General features: G+C 39.3%; 1 protein-coding gene across 1 annotated transcript; it reads left to right on the forward strand.

Moving 5' to 3' along the window:
- Positions 1-2384: 2384 nt before the first annotated feature.
- On the forward strand, positions 2385-6482 carry LOC145064524 (uncharacterized). Its single transcript, XM_079011959.1, has 4 exons — positions 2385-2853; positions 2950-3041; positions 3093-3251; positions 6366-6482. Exons 1-4 carry the CDS (start codon positions 2385-2387, stop codon positions 6480-6482), a joined length of 837 nt encoding a protein of 278 aa, XP_078868085.1.
- Positions 6483-27182: the final 20700 nt, after the last annotated feature.

Below are 27182 nucleotides of genomic sequence, written 5' to 3' on the forward strand. Positions count from 1 at the left end.
GTCTGAATTTGATGAAGAAAGTGAGATGAGTGAAATATTTGTAGAAGACGTATTTGATTGCTCTGAGTTTATGAAGAGCGAAAGTGAGAAAGAGAAACCATTAATCTCAGAAAATTTAGTTGAATTTGCTCGACTGGCAAAAGATAAGGAAAAGAAACTTAAAGAAAAGGCTATGATTTATCAAAAATTTCAGACTATGACAAATCAGGTTTATGCAGTTACATGAGTCACTCCAAGCAGACGTCAGAATTAAGAATCATGGTCAAAAATGATAACGTTGAAGGATGTGATGACTACTTCTGGTCAGCTCCTATTGATAATGCAGACGAAACGGTAGGTTTTTCTGAGCAGACTTCTTGGAGGGTCAAAGGAAGATACGTAGTTGAACCTATAAATAAACCTTCAAGTTTTGACAAACCAAGCACAAGTGGAACCAAAGATATCCCTGAAGAACCAAAGGAAGAACAGAGAGTTCTGGTCAAAACAACCAAAACTCAAAAGGAGAAGCCAAAGGTCAGCTTCAACATCCACAAAACACAAAAGGAGCTAGCTGAACAGAAACGCCTAAGACATCAAAGATATGCAAAGAATCTGAATGAGCGAAAAAGTTACTGGCAATCTCAAAATCCAAATCATGTCCCTTCTAAGAGAGCATCATCGGATAATGGAAAGGAAAATTTCAGTCCAAGTTCCTACTACTCAAAGTCTCAGAACCGAAAGTCAACTTTCGGTCCTAAACCCAGTTTCGGTCCTAAACCTAGTTTCGGTCCATCCAAGTCTCAAAAGCAAGGCAAGGAGAATTCTTTGAAGGACATCAAAGGAAAAGGAAAACACACTTCAGATTCTAAGTTCCACAATAAGAAACAATCAGCTAACCCTAGATCTCAAAAGAAAAATCAAATGCCAATACCATCTAACAAACCAACCAATGCACTTAAGTTTAAACAAGATAAAACTAAAATCAAAGTGTATTGATTAAAAGAAAAGATCAAAAGACTCTAGTAAAAAGAACATATTTGGTTGATATTTCCACTGTAATTCCGTTTTCTGTGAAAAACTCACAAGGACCCAAGCGACTTTGGGTTCCTAAATCTGCTTGAATTTGCAGGTAATCAGTGACGAGCAGTTCGATGAGGAATGGTATATAGATAGTGGTTGCTCGCGTCACATGACAGGAAGGAAGGAAGAGCTAAGGGAGTTTCGGTCCCTGAAAGATGGTGGGTGTGTGAAATATAATCAAAGGATATGGTATGATAACAAATAGAGATTTTTCGATTCGTAAAGTAGCATATGTGGAAGGATTGCAGTCTAACCTCATAAGTGTGTCACAATTAGTTGTGGGCACTGGTCTAAAAGTATCATTTGACGATGAGGGCTATGAAATAACTGATAAACAATTCAAGAAGGTTTTGTTGAAATCTGAACGTAAGGGAGAGATGTACCCTATAAATCTCAACCCTTTACGAGGAAAACCAGAAATATGTTTGCTATCAAAGGAAAATACATATGAAAGCTGGTTGTGGCATCGACGACTATCGCACCTGAACTTCAAAGACATCAAGAAGATGGTGCTTGGTGATCATGTTCGAGGACTCCCTCTTCTCAAGTTCGACAAGGAACATCTATGTGCAGCTTGTGAAATGGGCAAACAAAGCAGAAAAAGCCACCCTACAAGAATCAACACAAAGATAGTTGATACTCTTGAACTCTTACACATCGAGTTATGTGGACCTTTTGCTATTGAAAGCTTCGGTAGTAGTAAGTACATTCTTATAATTGTAGATGACTTTTCACGCTTCACCTAGGTTTTCTTTCTTAAACAGAATTCAGATGCAACTTCCAAGTTGAAGACATTCATCAAGCAAGTGGAAGTGCAGCTGAGGAAAACGGTAAGGAATATCAGAACTGACAATGGTCTGGAATTCAAGAATAATGATTTTGAGAGCTTTCTGGCTAACAAGGGCATAACTCATAATTTTTTGACCCATTATACACCACAACAAAATGGGATTGTTGAAAGACGAAACAGTTCTTTATGTGAGGCAGCAAGAACGATGCTCAGTTTCGCTTCATTTCCGTTATACTTTTGGGTTGTTGTTGTTGCAACAACTTGCTATACTCAAAATCGGTCCTTACTAAATAAGAGATTCTCTATAACTCCATATGAGATCTTAAACAACCGAAAGCCAAATGTCAAATTTTTCCACATATTCGGTTCAAGGTGTTTTATTTTCAATTCAAAAGAGAACCGTAATAAGTTTGATGTCAAAGCCGATGAAGGAATTTTTCTGGGTTATTCACTAACGTCAAAGGCATACAGAGCGTTGAATAAACGCTCAAAATGCATTGAAGAAACCTATTATGTCACCTTCGATGATAATTACATGAAGAAAATTCAAAGAAGTAAAAGTGACTTAGGAGAAATTTTTCCAGAATCTGGACAGGTCTCGGTTCCAATAGCTAACCTATTTGAAGAATACATGTGCTTATTTGATGAACCAGAGAAAGCAGCACACTCAGAAGCGAAAGTCGCATATATTACAATTGATATTCTCAAGAAAATTATAGATGAAACTGCCAAAGAGATGGAAAATGAACCTCTTACCGCTACGAGGAATCCACCATTTGAAGGGGAAAGTTCAACCGCCTCAACATCAAACATAGCATCTTTCGAGGGGGAGAGTCATATTTCGTCTCCATCTAATAAAGGATCGGGAGAAGGAGAATGTACTGATCCAAAACCACCAAGTAATAGTTCGATCGAGGGGGAGAATACACCTCCCTTAGCGGGTGCAAACTCTGATGCTGCCACAGACTACACTTCGCCAGTCGCAGGGGAGAAAGAAAGTGAAAGTACAACTGACGAAGGCGAGGGTGATCTATCATAAGTTGAGATAGAAGTGAATGCTGAATTGGATCCAAATTATGACTCAAGTTATCCTCCATTAGTGAAATGGACCAAAGACCATCCCAAAGCACAGATTATTGGTGAAACTTCAGAAAAAATTCTTACTCGTTCTCAATTAAAAGCGAAACAAACTGTATTATTCTCTAAAGTTGAATTTTGTATGTTTAATTCGTTTGTTTTCAAGATAGAACCAAAAATTGTAAAAGTTGCACTTGATTATTCTGATTGGGTCCAAGCAATGCAAGATGGGCTTCATGAGTTTGAACGTAACAGAGTTTGGAGGTTGATACCTACACCAAAGGATGCGTCAGTGGTAGGCTTGAAATGGGTTTTTAGAAACAAGGTAGACAAAGAAGGGAATGTCATTCGTAACAAAGCTCGATTGGTTGTGAAAGGATATTGTTAAGAGGAAGGTATAGATTATGAGGAAACCTTCGCTCCAGTAGCTAGGTTGGAATCAGTTAGAATCTTCTTGGCATAAGCTGCTCATAAAAACTTCGAAGTTTTCCAAATGGACGTCAAATGTGCCTTTTTGAATGGAGAATTAGAAGAAACTGTCTATGTCGAGCAACCACCAGGGTTTGTGAATGAGAAATTCCCTGATCATTGCTATGTATTGGACAAAGCAGTTTATTGATTAAAGCAAGCACCGAGATCCTCGTATGAGACTTTAACTCGCTTCTTAAAAATGTCAAAATTTAAACAAGGTTCGGTTGACCCAACCTTCTTCCGAAAGAAAGAAGGCGAACATCTTATGATTGTTTAGATTTATGTTGATGATATCATCTTTGGCTCTACGGATCCTACCCTAACAGCTAAATTCAGAAAGTTGACGGAGACTAAATTTGAAATGAGTGCAATGGGTCCAATTAACTTTTTCCTTGGTTTAAATATTAGACAGGGAACAGAAGGTATATTCATCAACCAGGAGGCCTATACAAAGAACTTACTGACAAAATTTGGTATGACGGGCGACTCAATAGTGAAGGTTCCAATGGCATTTGGCACTAAGTTAACACCATCTCTGGAAAAACCTGTTGTCGACATAACACTATATCGTCAAATGATAGGGTCCCTTATGTCTCTAACAGCTAGTAGACAGGATATTATGTTTTCTGTTTGTTATTGTGCTAGGTTTCAAGCTAATCCAAGATAACCTCACATGGTGGTAGTGAAGAATATATTTCGTTACCTGAAGCGAACCTGTTCTCTTGGTCTCTGGTATCCTGCAAGATCAGGTTTCGTCATTCAATCCTTTTCTGATGTTGATTTACGAGGATGTGGACTGGACAGAAAGAGAACTACCAGTGGATGTCAATTTCTTGACGGAAAACTTGTTAGTTGGCAGTCCAAAAAGCAAACCTACGTATCACTATCCACAGCCGAAGCTGAATATATCGCTGCAGCATCTTGCACTTTACAAGTGATATGGATTCAGAGTCAACTAAGAGATTACGGGCTAAGTATGAAGAAGATTCCTCTATATTGTGACTTAGAAAGTGCAATAAGGATTTGTCACAATCCAGAGCAACACTCAAAAACTAAGCACATTGCACTTAGATATCATTTCATCAAGGATCATGTAGAAGATGGGAAGGTGGAAGTACATTTTGTTCGATCTACTGATCAAATGGCCGACATATTCACTAAGGCATTACCTGAAGCACTCTTTAACAAAATCTTACAAGGCTTGGGTATGATGGAAGCAGAGTCGCTACCGAACACTCAAATCTCTCACTAAAATTAGAAAAGCGAAATGGAGCGAACGCTCGGTCTATTTCAGCTCCTTAATTTTTGGGAACTGAAATGAACCGAACGCTCGGTCTATTTCGGCTCTAAAATTTTTGGGAACCGAAATGAACCAAATGCTCGGTCTATTTCGGATCTGAAATTTTTAAGAACCGAAATGAACCGAACGCTCGGTCTATTTCGCTTCACTCAATTGAGATAAGGTTTCGGTTGTATGTTGTATAAATTTCTTCTCTTCTCTTAAATATGGTCTATGCTTATTTAATTTCTGTTTTTAATTTTTTTTTTCAAAAAACTTCAAAACGCCAAAAATATTTTCCATTTCTATTTTTATTTTTTTCAAAAAACTTCAAAAATCCAAAATCATTTTCTATTTATGTTTTAATTTTTTTTTTAGAAAACTTCAAAAATCCAAAAATATTTTCTATTTCTGTTTTTTTTTTTTTTAAGAAAAGTCAATACTTCAAAATATTTTCATTTTGTTTGTTCTCTTTGTGTTGTGTGTTTGTTTCTTCTCACTTCAATTAGGTCACAAGTGTATCAGAACAACAGAGTTTGGAGTCATGACAAGTACAACTATTTCGATACGAACTAGTTAAGGGTCCCTAGACGCATGCTGCTGCATGTTGACCAAAGCCTCTATGATTTCGAGCATGCCTTAATGATTCGATCTATACCTATCTTTTCTTCCTAATAAGGCCGTTTACATCAACTCAGTCTAGAGCTACCTTACTCTTCTCATATGAGTTAAGAGTTTATCTGCTTGGCCATAATTTTTTTTACAGCAGAAGGTACTTTCGGTTCTTAAACCACCTTCTTATATTCTCCATCGGCTTTTATTTCACCAATGTAACCCTTGAGACTCTCGGTTCTAACCTGTTGAGAGAAAAACTTTGAGACACACTTGAACAAAATGGTTAGAACAAGTATATAGCGAAATAGTTAATCTCGAAAGATCTGTTAGCTCAGCAATAATATTAATAGTTAGAAGTTAGTGAGTTAGATGCGGAAAGTAAAGTAATGTAAATGACAACAATTGTTATATCAAGAATACACATAAGCTGATTCATAACTTGGAATGCATTCAAACCAAGATCAGTAAGTGAGATCAAACTTAGTGAATAAGTCACAAGGACTTGCTCCGAAGAGAGATTATGATCATGTATGATAGTAAGAAGTGAGAGAGGAGAGAATTTCTGATAAGTAGTGAAGATACTTGAAGATGCGTATTTGATTCAGAACAAGTGAGCTCTATTTATAGAGACTCAAGAATTAAAAAAGATAACTCTCTAGAAGTACCCATGCAAGGCATACTGGAAAATAGAAAGTGTAAAGAAAAGACAAAATAGACTAAGTGCAAAAACTTGTTGTCTTCTGACTTCGGTAGAAGCTTTCATTGCGGTAGTAACTTGGTTGTGGGTCTAGGAAAGTTCAAGAGAGTCACTTTCAGTATTCTAACAATTTCCCCCTAAGTGACCTCTTTAACTTTTATCAATTATCAAGATGGAGATGCTTGATTTGGATCCACCAAAACTTCCTGACACTTTCTAACCAAGTGATCCTCCTTAGAATTTCATACTTGACTTCCAGAGTGGTATATTTTGACTTTTCAACTGCGGTTCGATAGATGTCAAGCCACTTCTTTGTTAGACGATGTATAGCAGAAGTAGGGATGAAATATTTGACATTATCAGTTTTCCTTTTGAAGATGACACCGAGTTCAGGGAAGTTAGATGCACCTAAGGGTCTTTCTTCAAAGCCTTCGGTGGGCATCGGTGCTGGATCAAGTGGAGGTAATTCATGCTTCTTCGCAATGGTGGGATAGATATCTGCATCGATTTTAGCAAAATCGCATACAGTATCTATCAGAAAACTGTGACTCTATCAAGTGCAATTTGCATCTTCGGATACTTTTCAGCCTTGCCCTAGAACACTCTTGCAATGAGGAAAATCTCCTCCAGATTCATGCAAGGAATATCAGCTTGGTTCCGGACATAATCTTGTTCCCTTCGGGTCAGAGTGTATTGGAAAAACTCTGCCTTCATGAATTTTCTGACTTTGTAGTTCACAACTGCGGATGGTCGATCATTTGACCATATGTTCTCAAAGGAAGAGCCATGCTCTGAATAGAATTGAGATAGTCTCTCAAATTCCATAGGAAATCGTTTGGCATTTGGAAGGATTTGATCAAATGGCTCAAATACAGTGAAGTATTTGGCATTGGGTGAGATGGGAATATCCCAGTAACCATTAGTAGGAGGCTTAACATATGTAAGATGAGGAATGTAATCTTCATCTAGCAGTCTTCGGTGGGGTTTAACCCAAGAATTGATAGGAGTTTCATCCATGACTGTGTCAAATCCGCATAGCCTCCAGATCTCTTCACCAAGTTTAGCTGCCCTCCAGTCATTCTTCCTTTGGACAATGGTAGGACAATCTGTTGAGCTTGGAGATGACATATGTTCCTCAAGATGTTTGAAGTGTGGAGGAGTTTCAGGTTTCTCCAGAATGTGAGGTGCAGTGTGAGATGATGGTTGCGATGAGGGAACATTGCCAGTGATGATGGGGGGGGGTTGATGTAGTGAAATTGATTGCTGAGATTGATGAACTTGATCTGATTGATGAGATTGATGGGCTTGATCTTCTTCACTTCCCCCTCTTGAGGAAGTCCAAATCGGAGCTTCCTCAAGCCATGTCCGAAGGCCATCAATTTTGGAGAAGGCCTCCTGAAATTGAGCCTTGATAGCATCTTTGAGTTGTTGATAGGTTGGAGAGGAGGAGTTGAATAGCAGGCGATGAATCTCCTTAGTGAGTTGAAGGATTTCAGAGCCATGAAAGTTGGTTGTTAAGGATCGTTGAAGGCGGTTGATGGTAGAGTGAAGAACCAAGATGGTAGACTCATAAGTGGTATGAGTTTCATCTATTAACTTCTGAGACTGAGAGGCTTGATCTTGGATAGCGGTTTGAAGATCATTTTTGATTGCGGTGACTTCTGAGATAAGACGTTTCAGTGGCATCCATGAAATCTTTGTGGTTTGCTTTCCGATTGTTGTCGAGGGACCGGATTCCCATTTCGACTTTTAAAGAGATACGCTCCGCAGGCAGTCGTTCTCTTGCTTCCAGTCTTTCAATCCTTTCTATCAATGATTGTGGTCCAGGAACATCCTCTGGTTGCGGTTGAGTTGGCTTGACCGCAGCCAGGATTTGATCGACTTTGGCCTGGAGAGATAGAAACTCTGTTCTTGTTACTGCGTTCTTCTTCTTCTTCTTGGGCTTGGAGGTGGAGTGGTGAGAACCACTTGATTCTTCACCTTCATCAAACATCTTTAGATCGTCTTCAGAAGGAGAGGGCTTGTTTACATCTTGTACCTCGTCATCATCAAGACCGAAGGTAGGAGCTGAGCTGATTGCGATCTCAGGACCTTCGTCTTGTGATGTTTCAAGAACCGTAATGGGAGGAACTTGGGAGGTATGTTGGGCCGCAACTGTTGCTTGAGCTTTGAGGAGTGAATCGACCATCTGAGACATCCAGTCTTGAATATGAAGAATCCCTGATACAGTATAAGCATTGTTGATTGCATCAGCCCAATACTTAGCAATCATCTCAAGTTCTCGTTCCTTCTGTTGTTGCTGTTTGATTTGTTGATCCTTTTGGGCTTGGAATGGCCTTCGAAAGGCAACATATTTCTTGACTTCGGCATCAGTAGTTGGTTGATACTAACTCCATGAATCACTTGAATCGTCTCCGTCAATTCTTTGAGTGCGCACCAAGGTGTCCCTCGGGTTCACAGATCCTTGCACATGTGTGCTCACCGTGTCTAAACCACCTATAAATAATGGAAGCAGAGTAGGATTTCATGGGCTTCCTTGGTCTCCTTGACCCGTGGTCAAGTCTGGCCTCGGCCCAGTTCTGGACTGAGCAAAAGAAGTGCCCTGCGGATGGTCAGGTGTTTGAAGTGTTTGGGATATGTTCAAGACGACGGAGTCTAACTCCTCGGGAGAAAAGAAATGCAGTCGGGAAGCCCTGGAGACCATAGGCCGATGACCAAATTTATCTACTTGAGATATAACTGGGGGTTGTCTCCACGTTCAGATGATGATGATGATGAAACAGACTCACTTGATGAGCTTGAGTGGTATTCGATGGTGGTATTGAACGGAACTGCGACAATCCCAAGGATTACCCGAGCCTGTGGAGAGGCTGAGGTATCAGTCCTGTCACGCATTTGGCTAGAGGTATTGGTGTTTTTTCTTTTCCTGAGACTCGATATTGGTAGCCTGTTCTCTTCAGAATCACTGCTTGATACAGTGGTTGGTTTGGTTTTGCGTTTCTTGGTGGGCGCGGTTGGTTTGGGAGCATCCTTCTATGGTGTTCTTTGTTTCCTTTTGGATGTCAACTACTTTATTCTTTGAGAAAGATTGGATAGAGTAGTGGCAGAGGGGACTGTGGTACCCTCAGGGATAATGGCTATGGATGGAAGAGGCGGGGTAGAAGGGTATGGGGCAATACCCTCTGTAGCCTTAATATGGTCTGAGACATCAGCAGTCTTAGGACCAAGAGTAGAGAGAATATGGGTGGGAAGCCTACGGATTGGTCCTAAAAGAGTTTGATCGGATGAAGGATTGTACCTTTTGAGATCTTTTGTAGCAAAAGATTGGTGTCATTGCCCATGGGGATGTCTACATCGGCATGAAGATCCAGGATGCACAGTGACCAAAACCTAGTAAAGGTAAGTTATGTTGGGTTTTCCTTGCAATGTTCCTTAGGGATGTTTTGAAGGAAGTCATCCCATAGGATTTGCCCGTAATTCACATCGTGCCCTGTGAATATGCTCCAAACCAACTCAAGGAGCCTAAGCCCCATATTGTCGGTTCCTCCGGTTCTGCCGGATAGGCTTCGGATGATGAAGTGGCACACATATTGCCATACTGCGGGCAGTTGATTTTTCTTGAATTTGGCAATACCCTTGATTCTTTCTGGTATCCCATTTGGTAAAGAGAAGCAGTGATATCTGCCATTGATGGAGAGAATAACTTGATCGACGGATGAACAAGTAGATTGATGGACCTTAGAAATTTCTCCTTGGTCAGAATAACCAATGCGTCAGTCACAAGATTGAATGCACTTCTTGAGGGTTTTGGAGTGGTCGATATGCCGAGAATGCACATTTGAACAAGGTTGAAATTGGTATGATTTCTGTAAATGCATCAAAAGGTCCAAACAGAGGGTGATTCTTGAGGAACTTGATCATGAGCTTGATGGGAGCATTGTATGAAGGATGATCTTCAAATATAGCTCGGAAATTGCTTGAAGCGATTGAAAGAGAGTCTGAACCTGTTGGATTCACAGAACCTAAAGCGTTGGATTGCTTCTTGGATGCACCTGATTTCACCATTGTGAGAAAAGAAAAACAGAGTTCTTGAGAGTTATGGAAGTTTTTGAAGGTTGAGAGAGACAAACGATATTCAGAAAGCATAAAGGGTTGATGGGGGAAGAAGATGGGTTTATAAAGGGGGGTGAAAAGGTTTTACCCTAGGTAAAAGGTAAGGAGAGGGTAAAACGACGATTGGGGTTTTTGGGGGGAATCGATGAATTATGGATTGAAACTCATCCACAGATATTAAAACGGGTTGGAAAAGATTTTGGGAGATTTCCTAAAAGGGTTTACATTTAATGTAAAGTCGGAAGCATGTTTGTACGTCAGGTAATCGTGGGGGTGATGGGAGAGGAAGGGGTAACAGATGGGATGTGTTTGGGAGATGGGACATGTTTGGGAGAGGAAAGGACAAATTAAGGATGAGTTTATTGGAAATACGTTCTTTTTGTCGTCATTCCTAAAATAAGTATGATAAAAGGATTTTTTCAGAAAGAGAAGATGACAGTTTCTAATGATAATGTTTTATTTTATTTAATAAAGGATCATTAAATCGCACAAAAAGTTTTTTTTATGTTGAAAAAAGTAGTTGAGAAATTATCACGAAGATTGCGGGTGAAAACTTCATTGCGGTTGGAAATGTCATTTCGGATGACAAAAGTAAAGACTGCAGTGAGAAGCTGAGAGAACCACTTATACAAAAATTAGTAAACACAAACAAGAAGGATCCATTAAAGATAGATATAAGATATGGTTGCGGTACATAGGCTGTAGGACAGGAAATGTTCCAAAACCATCTATTATAAATAACTTTCAGTAAGGACGGCAATGGAGATCGCTATGGCACTTTCAGAGTCACAGTAAATTGGTATCCGCAGGATTCTGTACCCGTAGGCTAGCAATTGTGTCTTCATCCAAAGGACTTGAGAACAGCAGCTGGCTGCGGCCACGTATTTTGCTTCTACAGTAGATAAAGATACACAGCTTTGTTTTCTCGAGGACCAGCTGACAAGTCTTCCTCCTAAAAATTGGCATCCACCAGATGTACTTTTTCGATCAAGTTTGCATCCGGCATGATCCGCATCAATAAATGCTTGAAGACTGAAGTCATTCCTTGCGGGGTACCATAGACCTAGAGATTTTCTTCCTTTTAGGTACCGAAGAATTTGTTTGGCTGCGGTCATGAGTGACACTTTGGGATCAGCCTGGTACCTTGCACACACACCAGTTGCGAAGACAATGTCAGGTCTGCTTGCGGTGAGGTACATTAACGAACCAATGATACCTCTATAAGTCTTCTGATCCACAGATTCACCAGAGGGATCAACAGAGATCTTATATCCGAAGGCAATAGGGATCTTAGCAGAAGAGAAGTTGTCCATAGAATATTTCTTCAGAAGTTTAGTGGTTTATTTCTCTTGATGAATAAATATTCCTTGCTGAATTTGTTTGACTAGGAGACCTAGAAAGAAGTTAATCTCTCTATTCATGCTTATTTGAAATTTGTTTGTCATGAGCTTAGCAAATTCATCCACCATTCCTTGATCAGATGACCCGAAGATGATATCATCCGCATATATTTGTACAAGCATAAGGTGAGTCCCATTTGCTTTTCTAAATAGTGTGGGATCAATCACTCCTCTTTTGTATCCTGAAGAGACTAAGAATTCAGAAAGAGTTTCATACCAAGCTCTAGGGGCTTGTTTCAGACCATAGACAACTTTCTGAAGCTTGTAGCTGTGATCAGGGAACTCGATACTTTCAAATCCGAGAGGTTGTTGAAGATAAACCTCTTCGTTTAATTCCCCATTGAGAAAATCACTCTTGACGTCCATTTGGTGTACTTTGATGTTTTTGTGAGAAGCATATGCTAAGAATATTCTGATTGCTTCCATTCTAGCTACCGGAGCGTATGTCTCATCGTAGTCAACACCTTCCAGTTGGCTATAACCTTTAGTAACTAGCCTTGCCTTATTTCTGATGACTGCACCAGACTAATCTAGCTTGTTTTTAAAAACCCATCTTGTACCAACAATAGTATGACCTTGTGGGATGGTAACAAGTTGCCACACTTTGTTTCTTTCAAATTCTTCTAGTTCTTCTTGCATTGCAGAAATCCAATCTAGTTCCAATAAGGCTTCTTTGATAGATCGATCCTTGACTGCAAACATAAATGTTGCATAGTGACAGTGATCATATAAATCTTTGGCGGATCTAGTTTGGATACCTACAGACAGATTGCCAATAATTTGACCTGGTGGGTGATCCTTCGTCCATACATGTAGGCGAGGCCTTAGATGATCAGCAACTGCGGTAGAAGGAATGTTTTCAATATCAGAATTTGCTTCGGATGGGGAAGGAAGTTCGCCCTGGATTTGAGAACACCCTGCTGGTTCATCCTGACTAGTTGGAGTCAGAGAGACATTTTCTTTGATAGGTTCCCCCTGGATTATTGAAGGGAGTCTATCTGGAACCTGAGAGGGTTCCCCCTGGACTGCGGATGGGATAGTGACAATTCTTGGATCAGTTCTAGTGTCAATATTTTCTATGAGTTCATCATCCGAATCCGAAGATACGTTTGATGGTAATGCTTCTCTGCGGGTAGGAATTTGAACAACATCAAGTACTGGAACCTCGATGCTTTCGGCTAGATCTGGAGTAGAGCTTTCCCCCTCAACCGGAGAGGTGGAAGTATTGAGAGATACTGCTTCGGATGGAGATGGTCTAGAAATGTCAGCATGTTGTTGTTGAGCTGATGGAGACACAAGAACTTCTGATAGTTTTGCTGTTTCAACAAGTTCGAAGAGATCATCATAATTGACTTCTACTAGATTTAAAGGACCAGAAGAGGCAGGAATGTCACATTCCATGGTTGCGGTGGTTGCAGTGGATGAAGGGGCATCGCGGATGTGAGAATCATCAAATTTCATATCAAAGCTTTCAATGATCAGCCTTGTACGTCTGATAAGCACTCGATAATCAACCTTGTTAGTGGAATAACAAAAGAAGATGCCTTCATCAGAATTAGGTGCAAATTTATTAAGTTGATCTCTGTTGTTGATCACGAAACATCTACACCCAAAGATATGAAAGAAACGAACATTTGGCTTGCGGTTGTTAAGACCTTCGTATGGAGTTTTTTTTGAGACATTTGCACACAATGCTTCAGTTTTGGACAAAGCATGCAGTTGCTACAGCTTCAGCCCAGAAGTAGAGAGGAAGATGGGCGAAGTTAAGCATGGATCTAGCTGCTTCTACTAATATGCGGTGTCTTCGTTTGAAGACACCATTTTGTTGCGGAGTGTAGGGTGCTGAGAAGTTGTGAGAAATACCCTTCGACACCAAGAAACTGTTGAGAAGATGATTAGTGAACTCGGTTCCATTATCACTGCGGATGCGTCTGACTGGAAGCTTGATCTGAAGTTCTATTTCTTTGTTGAAGTTTATGAGAATCTGTGGTGTTTCTGATTTGAGTTTGAGAAATAAGACCCATGTGAAGTGAGTGAAGTCATCAACAACAACCAGTATGTATTTCTTGTGGTGGAGACTGGCTACAGTTAAAGGACCGCAGAGATCCATGTGTAATAATTCCAAAGGTTCTGAAATAGACGAATCCATTATCAGAGGGTGACTTGCTTTGACTTTTTTTTTCCACATTCACAATCTGGATAGAGAGTATCGTTGCTGAATTTGAGAATAGGGAGACCACGGACAAGTTCTCCAGTGACCAGATTGTTGATGTATCTGAAGTTGAGATGAGCTAGCTTGCGGTTCCATAGCTAGCTGACTTCGGATACAACTTTAGAAAGAAAACATAGCTGCGATTTACCAACGATGAGAGAGATATTCAGAGGATACATTGTGCCTTCGGAGCGAGACTTAATTAAGCAAGTGCTTCTGTCACCCGTCATTATGTAACAGAACTGATCATCAAATTTCACTCGATGGCCTGCTTTACATAGTTGGCCAACACTGATGAGATTGTGTTTAAGGCTTTCTACATAAGCAACCTTCTGAATGGGTGAGAACATCGTAGCCTCGTATGACACCATTCGCATTGGTTCCAAAAGTGACATTTCCACCATTACATATAGGCATGAAATCCCGAAGGTACTCTAACCTTCCAGTCATGTGCAAGGAGCAGGCACTATCGATCAACCATTCTTCTTTTTGATCCTTCTTGCACAATGCCTACAAAAACTAAGTGGTTAATTTGGGCACCCAAGTGAGTTTGGAGCCCGAGGTCACATTCAATGTGTTAATCGATGCATGATGCGAGGTGGCAGGGACAGGTTTTAAGTCAACTTTCAAGCCTAGTCCTGGGTGTTTAAAGTTCTTTGGATTTTTGTGAGATTGTGAGTAATGGTGAGTATTTTTGAAGAGATTAGGATTGACCCTGAAATCCTGGGTTTTGGAAGTGCTTCGAATTCTTTTACATTGACATTAACAAGAGAACTTTTTGTCATTTTTCCTGACATTTGACCTATTCTGAGTTTTTGAAGAAAAGGTATATTTTTGTCCATTCCGAGGATTGTCAGATTTGACCTTTTTGTTTGTGTATTTTGAAAAGGTGTTTTGTGCAAATTTGGCAGTTGTGAAGGCATGTGCAGAGCTTTTGTGATGTGATTTCTTAAACGTTTGAGATGACCTTTTGGGTGCCGGAGTTGGCAAAATTCCTTTCCATTTTTGAGACATTGACACCGAAAAGGTTGGAGTTGGTAAGATACCTTTCCATTTTGGATCCTTGATAGAATAGATTTGAAATCCATTTGAACAAAAATACTTATCCTCATGTTTGGATATTTTTTGAGTATTGTCAGAAACAGTGATCTCCTTTCTTTTTGTTTTCTTGGAAACAGTTTTCTTGAAATGGTAATTTGAAAAAGTAAGCTTCTCAGGACTTTTTGATTTAGGACATTTCACAGATTTCTTAACTTCTGAGCAAATTTCTCGTTTCTTGCCACGAGAGCGAAATTCTTCTTTAAAAACTCTTTTTGCTTCGGTCTTAGGAGAACCGCAGTCAGTGATATTTAATTGCGGTTTCCTAGAATCTTTAGAAGATTTTGAAAAATAGTGACTCGATTCATCCAAACTTGAGAAGTTAGGACTTTGAGAACATTGACTAAATTCAAAATTTTCAATTGGTAATTCATGATTAATTGGCTCAATGGTCACATAACTCTTGACTTCGATCAGTGGAGTAGTACTTTGGACTACAGCAGAGTAAGTCTTGGTGAATGCTTATTTGAGACAATTGATATTAGGTAATGAGACAGATTGCGGTATATGACTGCAGTCAGAGACACTGCGGTCAGAATGTAAGGATGGGAAGTCTAAATAAACTTCAGGACTTTCAATAACAATCTCCTCATCAACTACGGATGATGTCTGAGAATCTGTGTTGTTGACATGAGTAGAAAATTCAGGGAGAATTTCTTCTATAACACAATTATTACTCAGATCATGAAGTTTTCCAAAGTGGGCTTGGATATCCTCAGGAAATGTTTTGTCATTGACTGGAAATAAGAAGTTGCGGTCTGGTGGGACATAGGGACATTCCGGTGTAAACTGAGGTGATGAGTCCGTTGTGGTTAGGTAACCATTGGACCAACCCCAGTTAAAAGTGTTATCAACATTCCCATTATTAACAAGGTTCTCAATGGCCTCAGTTTCATTAAAAAACTTTTCAATTAAAAGATTTAAACGTACAATTTCATTTTGTGCTAGATCTCTTTGATTTAAGGCTATTTCTAATTAAGTTTCACTAAGCATCCTAACATCTTTTTCTAACATTAAATCCTTCTCTAACATTGCCATTTTGAGTCTCTTATTGTCCAAACGTCCTCTAACATGGAACATCTCCTGAGAAGCAATGTTCTTCTCATCTATGGCTTTATTGTAGTCTGTAAGGACGGCAACACAAGTGTCATTGAGTGTGTCTATGAAAGGTTGACAATCATGCATGTTGTAATTTAAAGTTTGAATCATGAGTTTTACCTGTTCCACAATGCTGAGAGTTCCATCTTTAGCCATATAGCAATGGTTCTTCTTTAGATTGGTTGAGCCATCTTCATCAGCAGTTGCCACCATACAGATCTTGCCTTTCCCTTTGCTAAGGACTTCTTCATCTTCATCTCCTGATGACCACACTTGATGATTCCTTTTCACTTGAGCAACGTAGGCCTTTCCCTTTTCTTTATCTTCCAGTTCTTTAGCTATTCAAAGATAGAAGGCTCTATCTTTTACTACGTTTGCCTTGCAATCTTTGGTAAAATGATTTTCCTTATTGCATTTATGACATATGATGACATCACTCTTGTCTTCTATAGAGGTACCAGAGTCAGTTGATTGGGACTGTGGTGGTACTTCTTTGGACTGAGTCTGCTGAGACTGCGGTGGAGGGAGAGGGTTTTTGGTGGAACGAAAGTGATTGTTTTGAAAGTTACGGTTGAAAGGTGGTCGATTGAATTGTTGGTTTTTGCAAAATGAAGGTGGTAAACGATTGAATTTCTGACTGATAAGAGAAATGACATTCTGAAACTCTTCTTCATCGTTATATTCTTAGTCAGCTTCATATGACTGCGGTGGAGAGTCATATGAGGTGGGATAGGTTTGAGTGTGAGGTGATTGGGCTACTAATGCGAGTGGTCCTCTGAAGTCTAAGCAGTCCTTGAGTACAGTGGACTCTTGAGCTTGCAATTCTCCATAAAGCTTATAGAGAGATAAGGATTCAATCTTCCTGTCACCTAGTACAATCATTTTGGCTGTTGTCTAGTGTCTTCCTAAGCCATTAAGAAACTGCAGATTTGTTTCATGATTGCTGCGGATAGTACCCGCATTGGACAGTTTTGTGACAATCAAGTTGAACCTTTTAAATGAATCTTCCAAACTTTCACCGGAATGGGCTTTGAAGTTATTGAATTCGTTGAGTGCTGTAGTGAGCTTCTTGTCTTGAGCCTGCTCTGAACCTTCATACAAGTTTTTGAGAACATCCCAAATCTTCTTTGCTGATTTGCAATTTATTATGATGTCAAAGTTGCCAGGAGCAACTCCACAAGAAATTACATAAAAGGCAATAGCATCACTTTCCATTTTGTCTAGATCATCTTTTGTGGGACGATTCAAAGCTGGTTGACCTCCTCCGAGCCTTTCTGTGGCTCCATCATTTTGAACAGGGGTAAGGACTGGTACATGGGGTCCTTCCTCTATAGATCTCCAGACATCTCTACCAAGTCGTCTGAGATATCTCTCCATCCTTTGAGACCAGTGATGATACTCATTTGCAACCAGTATTGGGGCTCGATTGGAACAACCAACACTGTTGGAAACATTCAGTGATAATGATTGTGCCATTAGAAAAAAAAAATTGTTTAGAAATGAGCTTTAGTGGTATAGAGTGCTCTTTGAAAAATCAGAGTACCGATTTTCAAAAAGCAACCACTCTGGCTGTGATACCAATTGTTGAGGGAAAAACTTTGAGACACACTTGAACAAAATTGTTAGAACAAGTATATAGCGGAATAGTTAATCTCGAAGGATCTGTTAGCTCAACAATAATATTAATAGTTAGAAGTTAGTGAGTTAGATGCGGAAAGTAAAGTAATGTAAATGACAGCAATTGTTATATCAAGAATACACATAAGTTGATTCATAACTTGGAATGCATTCAAACCAAGATTAGTAAGTGAGATCAAACTTAGTGAATAAGTCACAAGGACTTGCTCCGAATAGAGATTATGATCAGGTATGATAGTAAGAAGTGAGAGAGGAGAGAATTTCTGAGATAAGTAGTAAAGATACTTGAAGATGCGTATTTGATTCAGAACAAGTGAGCTCTATTTATAGAGACTCAAGCATTACAAAAGATAAATCTCTAGAAGTAGCCATGCAAGGCACACTGGAAAATAGAAAGTGTAAAGAACAGACAAAATAGACTAAGTACAAAAACTTGTTGTCTTCTGACTTCGGATGACTGCAGTAGAAGCTTTCATTGCGGTAGTAAGTTGGCTGCAGTTCCAGGAAAGTTCAAGAGGGTCACTTTCAGTATTCTAACATTACCACTGAGGTTTATGGTTGCACAAAGTCTGTGTTTGTGATCTTGGATACGTATACCACATGCTGAGTGAAACCCATAATCCAACTCCAATAATGAATTGATGGTGAATTATTAAATTCAAGAACTAACTGGTTACCCAATGAAATCCTTTTTTATTTTTGCGTGGTCTTTATGAAATTCTCTAAAACGAAGGCATTTCTTCCCAAAAAGATCCAGTTTATTTTTTTTTTGGATTTCTATTACTTCATTCGTCACTCCAACTTACATCTTGCCTACTTGTTCAATAGACTACATTGGTCTCACAAGTACTTCAACCAACGTTAAGTCTTATGTTAAGACTCAAAGTTTGGTTGAAGATAAGCTACCCATAGCCTAACAATTAAAAGAAGCCTTTCATTGTTTCTCTACAAACACTTGATCGTATTTTTCGGGAAACCACACAAACACTTCAAGTCTCTCTTGACTTTGAAGGAAGCGATTCTTGCCCGGGATCATCTACTTTCGGTATTATAATGAGACATCACTCACATCCCATATACACTTGCTTTGTTTCTTTATCAATTGTCACTCTATTGCACGAAAATTTTATTTTCACAACTCTCGTAGCTGTTCGTTCAAAGTTTTGTTTAAAAAGGACACTTATGTTTCTTGAAGTCACACTGAATTTCAAACGACATTTGAAGATAAGGATTTGGGCGCGTGAATTTGAATTGTCCCTATACCCACGTGTTCTGACGCTTACCTGGGGGTAACCAATCTGTCATATCGCGCTTTTCCAGGTGATGTTTTAGTGATCACGTCATTATCATCGTATACATTCTCTCTCCTGGCAACGGTATATAAAGAGATTTTCCTTTATTTGTCTTTTACCGCCAACAAATTCTCTCAAGATTACGAAGCAAGCATCAACTGTTCATCTTCATTCTTCGATCAACAATGGCGACTTCTTCCTCCGTTCAAGAACAAACTGCATCTTCCACATTGCTTACGATAAAGCCTAATCAGAATATAATCATCGAACTTAACCCGTTCTTGTATGATTCGTATATGCTTCAAGTGGTCGAGTACTTGAAGTATTCCCCACTGGTGGTTGCCCTAACTCAAGTTGAATCTATTCCAATGTCACTCTTATCACAGGTCTACTCCACAGCCTCATACGACAAGAACAAAGCATGCATTTTCTTTCAAATCCATAACATGAAGGCTTCGATTTCAAAAGGGAGGTTTTGCTCATTGATGAATCTTGCTATTGATTCTTCAGTCATTTCACCAGATTTTATCACAACTACACAGCTGTTCTCCATGCTTTACGAGATGGGATATACAGATGTTCTCACCACGGTCACAAAAGTTAAGAAGTCATGCTTGCCGTCTCAGCGGAATGGATTGTTAACTCTTCTCATCAAGAGTTTGGCAGAAAGGAGTGGTGGATCAGATAGCACCAGCAAAGGGTTTTCTTACCCTCTTATATGGTCTTTATAATGGTCTTAACCTAGACTATGGGACGATTATTTGGTCTCAAGTGGTGCAAAGTCTCAATACTTCCACGAGGCATTTAGAGATATCATGTGGGCACTTATGGACGCTTATTACGAGGAGGGCGATGAATACTTTGTACATCCCTGTAATGAAGGATGCCCTAGTTGCTTCAATTTCTACGTTTCACACAAAGAAGATCATCATCTCTGATCCCACAAAGTTTCATCACAAGGGTTCCATTCTTGAATCCATGTTTCGTTGTGTCTCTACAGAAAGTAAGGTTATGGCGGAATACAAAAAACTTCCTCCAAAACAACCGAGAGTCCTTAATCCAGAACAGTAGGTTTCCCTGGATGCAATAGACAAGCCTGGAAACTGAGGCAAACGTACTACTAAGAAGGAGTCCACAGAAGAGGATAAGACTAAATCCTCCAAGTCTCGAAAACGTAAATCTCATAAAGGAGAATCTTCTAAGCCCAAGAAGCTTAAGAAAATGGCGAGAAGGTCCAAGAGTCCCACTCCTTCTGGTTCAGATAACGAAAAAGAAGATGACGAAGAAGAGGTTCACCATGAATCATCGAGAGGTAATACCCCTCCCAGATCCCCAACTCCAACCGAAACCATCCATACCAAAATTCCAACACCACCTCCATCCCCAAAACATACAGTTGTAGTTTCGGTTCCCATTGATCCTCCACCCACTACTTCACAACCAACTATTTCTTTACCACAATCTCCACCAGTTACTACCATTCTCATTTCCACATCACCATTACCACCTCCTATAATTTCACAATCCACCACCACTACAATTCCTGACCCAACAGTGGGAGTCAACGTATCTGATACAGGGGCCACCACTACTACAATCGAACCTCCGGCCTTCACTAAGCCTCTTTCCCCTACCAAATCAAATGATTATTGTGCCACTCTGGGAGGAGAGAATGATGAGTATGACTCTACATACTTCGGTCCATATCGCCTTCCTTCTGATGAAGATAATGATGATCCTGTCAGCAGTCACCATTTACAGGGCATTCATGACAAGCTGGATCGATTGCTTGAAGACAGCAAGGCCTATAGTGGTGTGGTTCTTAAGGCTTTTCTATAGACTGCTATTGAACAATACACCTCATCCATTGAAAAATCCACGTCTGCTATTGATGCGTCTACTTCTTCCTGTAAAAAGGCACTTACTGATGTTACTGAGGTTGTTCATACAACTCAGATTTTTCTAGACTCCTTGAAAAATCATGCCAATACAAGTGCAGTGAAGATACAAGCCTCTGTGGATTTGTTTTCGAAATCCCTTCAGGAAGAAAGCACCAAGTTTGAAGCTACGAGATCATCTCTTCAAACTGAGAACACTTCCTTTTTAAGTTCAGTGAATTCTCGGTTTGCCTCTCTTCAAGTTGACCTCGCAACTGAAAGAGCAGTAAAGGCAAATCTTGCTAAAAAAGCCTCTACCATTGAAGTCCAGAAGGTGCAGTTAGCCCAAGCAAAGAAAGAAATTTCTTTGTTGAAGACAGAAAGGGCTGTATTTCAGAGTTGTGCTGGTGATGTGAAGGACATGTTGCTCAATCTCCTAGGTGCTCATGATCCCATCCTGACTCTCACCATCAAAAATCATCTTACCACCAAATTGATTCCTGCCCTTGCCATGCTCCATGAAATGAATGGTGTTTCTGAGAGGTTTGTACCTCCGGAACAAGGGGGAGAAGGTGTTCGTGTTGATCAAACGAAAGTGTTTGTAAAGACAGAAAGTAATCAACCGAAAGTAACTGTGAAAATTGAAACAGAGACTGTTCACCCAACCAAACTAAAGGATAATGTAGCTTCAGGTTCTGGTCCAAATGAAAAGGAAAAGCTGACTGCTGATCACAGTGATAGTGATGTTGGTGAAACTATTACTGAAGCTCTTCAAAGTAAGAAGAGGGAACCAGAGCTAAAAGAAGCAGAGGAGAGGGAAAGGAGAAACAAGGAAGAAAAAGATGCCTTGAATTGTAAAAAGGCCTTCTTTTCCTTGTGGACAAAGTAAGTACTTGTCAATCAAGCTATACAGTTTCCATCTGTCTTTTGGTTGGAACCTGTTGCTTTGTTTGACTGTGATAATTCAAAGGACTCACAGTTTGATATGCCGATTACAAGGAAGGCATTCACGTTCCATTGTTTTGATTCAACTGTGGAGCTTCCTTTTCCTCATCCAAAGATAGATCGAGAGCTGATTGATTTTTATCTCAAGTTTGGCCAACCGTAGTACCTGACTTGGAGTGCACAGAAGATCATTAGAGTCAAGGTTCTCAAACCTTCACCTGCTGGTAGATTTACAAATGTCAATTTCAAGATCAATCGTGGTACAACAAACACAGTGTCGACTGTCTCTCTTGCAAATCTTCCTAATCTCAATCCCCATGATTGGATTTTGCTATACAACATTATGCTCACAAATCCAACTGAATATGAGCCAATTCTTGAACACTTAAAGTGAATGTTGGACTCTTACATTTATGAAGTTGAGACTATGGATCAGGAGATAGCAAAGATTATGAACAAGAAGCCAACAGTCAAGCCTACACCGAAGCCAGGGGATGTGAACAGAATGAAGTCAGGTCAAATTGATTCAACACATCTCACTGTGATGTTTACTAAAGGAAAAGGTCACAAATTCTTGTTTGCTCTGGTAGATAAACACTTATTCTCTACTGATTGCTTGGAGCACATCATCAACATAATACATCGGTGCAAGCAGAATTCAGAGGCTGACAAGAAGAATTTTACAGATATGCTTCGGTGGTACATTACTTTTCGGTATCATCTTTTGGCCATCATACCGAGAGTGTTTAAGATTGTGAAGAAGTCTTATGTTGCTAAACAGAATTGAGGTTTCGGCTCCAAAGACGCAAAGGGGGAGATTGTTGAGTCTGTTTATGTTGCGTCTTGGGCTTTATGTTTTTTATCCGGATTGGGCCTGTCCATCCGTGATTTTCTAGATTAGCTAGTAGGGTTGTTATATATATGCATGCATGTATGCATTATATAATGTTGATGATCACGTTCTTATTGTGTAACCCAAGAACACCTCTACAGTCGAAGTTCTTAGTCGAGCTCTTCTGAGGTGTCAAAGTATAAATTATACAACTTATTCAAAGCCATACCTGTGTTCTTCATTACGTTCTTAATTATTAACTTGCTTAGAATCTATCGATCCTGATAGAACTTTGTTCTAACAGTTCACTGCCTATCGGTATTGCTAAATGCAAGGGTTACTAAAAGTAAGAAATTGCTACTGATGCTCAATGAAGTAGCTCTAAATTGTCAATGGCGGCTAGGGATTTCAACTCAAAAAGCAATAATGGCGGTAAAATATTAAGGATTTGAAAGAGAGACAGGGCAGCAGAAGAGAGTTAGGTTTCAAATGATGGGAAATGGCTGGAAGATACGTACCTGAAGAACCAAAACAAAAACTTGTTGAAATGAGAAATGATAATCTATGTAATTTCAGCTCATAAACGCAAGTACAGTTAACTGAAAGGAAATTTACCTTGTTGAATTTGGGTAATAGGGTCATTCCAACATACCAGTACATCCTATTGATGAAAAGAAGTAGATCACAATGATGCAATCAGTAAAAACTAGGAAATACATGAACATAAACAACTTACGTTTCTTAATTTTAACGTGGAGGGATCCAACTACAAGCCCTAATTGGAACACAGGTTGTTCGTATCCTAACAACAAGCCCTAATGGAACTCAAAAAAGAAAGAGAGGATCGGAGATGGTTGAGAGAAGCCGCTGGAAGAACTCGACAAGTATTCTTACGAACGAATGGAAAGTGAGTAGAGATCGATGAGAATTTGGGAAAGGAACCAGGTCATGGAACGAAGATTAAGTTATATGATCGAGACCATTTTTTTAAGTTTTGGGTGGGCGACTACTAAATTAGGGGGAAATAAGAGCGGGCAACTTGATTTCCAAGGAAATAGAAGCAGGCTACTAGATTTTCAATGTATAGCGGTATAAATATATTTGTGCCACTAAATGTAATTTTGTTTGTAGTGCAATATTGTGGTCCACTTAAACACAAAGGATATTTGTAAGTTGGACAGATTATAAGTGACAAGAAATTTGCACCTATACTCCTAAATAGACCATTTAGCTGACGCTGATGAAGGATATTGTTGTCCACTTAAACTCAACAGAGAGATCTACAGACAACCTTTTAAATGGTTTAATTTCAGGTGCACTAGAACGTGTTGACCACTTCCTGACATAGCCTGCTAATCAAAAACTTCCAAAGAACTCCTTACTTTAGATGAGTAGTCAATCATTAGGAGAAAAGATAGATATAGAAACGTATATGTTGTTCGCTAGGTCGGATCTCTTCTAATCACACAGAGGGGACAACATGTGACTAACACAGATAGAGGGGTTGAGAGGTAGAATGTTGCATAGGTTGTGTTCTAGGTTGGATCTTTTCCAATCACGCAGAGGAGAGAACATATGGCTAACAGATAAAAAGAATTGCATAGATAACAAGATACATAGAGATAGAGTTGCATATGTTGCATTCAAGGTCGGGTCTTTTCCAATCGCGCAGAGGAGGCAACATATGACTTACAAATAGAAAGCAAGAAAATAATTTCCTACATACCTACTTTATCAGAACCCCTATTCACCCTATCAGTACCGGAACTAAGGACATAAGCTCGTACATCAAAGAAATGTTGAGCCACAGTTCTAGATACATATGACTTTCATGTATCGCGTAGGCTCCCTTGTTTATGTCACTGCTCAATCTATATGAGCGTCGTATGGTCAGTCCAAATGAAACTATCTAAGTCCACACTCTCAAGTCCTTTTATTGTCAACTATGTCTAGTCCTTTTGAATCCTTCGTGCCTATCAGCACATTAAACACAGAGTCTAAACAATTTAATTTCAGTGCATTACACAAATATCTGATTTCCCTTTAACACTAAACTTTATATCATTCCCCAAACACTTATGAAAGAAAACATATTTTTGTATTTTTTTTTATAATTTTTTTTGTATTTTGATTTCCCCCCCTTAATTTGGGCATGGGGAAGAAAGGAAAATAACAATAATGTGAAATTTTTTAAAAAAAATTGTCTTCAAAACAAATCATTTTTAGAAAAATTTAGAAGTATCGAGAAGAAAACTCAAACCGTAATTCAACAATTGAAGTTGCATCCAGATGCTCTGAGAACAACACACAGATGTAGCAACATGTTCAGCCTTAGCTCTGTTTCAATTCTGGAACAAAGTTAACAAACTCAAAATTCAACAGGCTGTTAAGTACGATCCCCATTTGTGATCCTCTTCTTTCATCCTTTCCTGCAAAGGACACATACCCTCAATTAAGATTTTGAATTGTGTGCAGTTGAAAGACGTCTCCTTTCATGTGCCTAGAACAACCATTATCAGCAAATTGAAGTCTGATGATATTCCTCCATAGTTGTTCCAACATAAAGTGCGAGATTAATTGGTCTTTGGAACCCAGTCCATTTTGAAACTGGGTTGACCTTTATCATCTATACAAGGTACTCTCTCCCATGGCATATCCTGTTTATCATACAGAAGTTGAAGAAATGTTAGAATCATTAAATAATGTGGGAGTATGAACCTTTGGTACCCATCTATAGTCGGGTTTAACCCATTTCTTGTTTGATCGGATGGACGCCTCAGTACTTTATTTAGAACTTAAAGCCGACTGCCGAGATGACTTCGATCTAACCGATCTTTTTCGAACAACACACTCTTTTGAATATGTTTTCTTATCCGACATTCCCTTCTTGACCTTGGGAGTTTGATCCTTGCCCTTCTTCGCATTCCAGTCACCATTGCGCAATTCTGACCTCGAAGGGTTTCTTTTGGAGAATCTCCCTTTTGGTGCGTTCTGCCAACCTTGTGCGTAGTAGGGAGCATATGCACGACTTGGACAATTTCAGGCAATGTGTCCAGGTGTTCCATAGTGGAAACAAGTCTGTTTTTCCTCACGTAGAAGTTGTTTCTGCATGTCCCTGGTACCGTGCCCATGCTTTGTCTCTAATTGTTCCCACAAACACACTTACAGCAAGCAGTCTGTTTCGCTTGTTTTGGTGGCCTATATTTACCAATAGTAGGTTTATTAGAAGTAACAAAATTAGAAGCAACATATTCAGAGTTCTCCTTATTCAACAAAACTAGAAGTATTTATGTTCTCCTTGTTCTCATCTTCCACTACTTTACCGGCACATGAAGTAGAATCATTAGTATCCTTCATCTTAATATTCTCAGTTAGGCCTGATTGTCCAATCTTAACTAAAGCTGGTATAGGTGGTGGACCAAACTGAGTAGGTGTCTCTTCCTCATTGATTTCAAGGGGTGAGGTATAGTTGTCATTGAAGGGAGGTGGAACATTGTGATACCCTAGACCCTTATTTTGATTATCTTTAAATTTTAATTGGTTCTCAATCATAGTGTCAACTTTCTTACTTGACACATCAAACTTTTTGAAGTTAAAATCTGCATTTTCAAATTTATTTTTCAATGTGTCAAGCTCATCAGGCAAGCCGGCAAGCTGTCTCTTAACATATTTATATTTCTCACATTTGTTACTATATTCTTCTTGAAGTTTTCTAAAGTCTCTTGTCTTGGCCTCTAGTTGTTCTTTCAGAGGTTTTTGGGCCTTCCTAAGAGTATATCCTTCATATTTTAGGTCCTCAATTTCTCTAATTAATAATTCATGTTGATCACGATAAAGTTTAATTTTAGCTTCACAGGACTGAGAACATGAAGCTTCATTAACCTCCTTTGTACAGTTGTCAGAACTCATAGTTTAACAAAAACGCCCTTTGACTTGAATCCTCGAAAGTCAAACTCGAAAGTCAAAATTCAAAGTCAAACTTGAAGGTTAAACGTGAAAACTTTAAAGTCAAAGGTCAAAATTAAAAGTCAGAAGTCAAACTTGAAAGTCAAAAGTCAAACTTGAAAGTCAAAATGCAAGCTTGAAAGTCAAAACTTTCGGCCGAAAACGAGGCTTTAAAACCAAAAATCTGATTTCTAGACCGAAATCGTGAGGCTTCTCATCCACACCGAGAAGTCTCGCACCGAAAACAGCAGGCCGAAATCAGAAGCCAAAATCCAAACAGAACACGTGCGAGCCGAGAACTCTGAGGTCAAGAACCTCGCACCAAAAACCCTTCCACCGAGAACCTACGAGACGCTCCACCGCAAACTGCAGACCGAAATCCGTTGCTGGCCGAAAACGCTGCTGAAACCCTCATTCGAGACCGAGAATAGTCGTCGGGGTCTCGCAAATTACAACCAAAATCACCCAAAATTTGCCAAAACCCAAAATTTTCAAACTTTTAATGCCAAACTCGATCAAAACTCCAAAAATATGAAAAATACGAAGAACAAAGAGCCAAAATTTCGTAAAACATAAATAAAAAACGCTAGAAAATACAAGAAAAAAATCCAAGAAACTCTCAAAAAAAAACTTGCCAAATCGATTGATATAGATCCAAGCTCTGATACCACTTGTAAATCCCAATCAATCGATTTCACTTGACGGTGCGGAATCCTAATCAAGTGAATGATGCAAGATAATATA

Source organism: Lactuca serriola, chromosome 7 (genome assembly GCF_051521515.1).
Source record: "Lactuca serriola cultivar US96UC23 chromosome 7, Lser_US96UC23_V15, whole genome shotgun sequence".
NCBI lineage: Eukaryota > Viridiplantae > Streptophyta > Magnoliopsida > Asterales > Asteraceae > Lactuca > Lactuca serriola.

What these genes read in the sequence shown, in the direction of transcription:
- LOC145064524 (XM_079011959.1), top strand. Translation starts at nt 2,385, where the DNA reads ATGAAGAAAATTCAAAGAAGTAAAAGTGACTTAGGAGAAATTTTTCCA. An exon ending in AGGGGAGAAAGAAAGTGAAA is followed by an intron (nt 2,854 to 2,949) that starts GTACAACTGACG and finishes ATCCTCCATTAG; the next exon opens with TGAAATGGACCAAAGACCAT. An exon ending in AATTAAAAGCGAAACAAACT is followed by an intron (nt 3,042 to 3,092) that starts GTATTATTCTCT and finishes TTTGTTTTCAAG; the next exon opens with ATAGAACCAAAAATTGTAAA.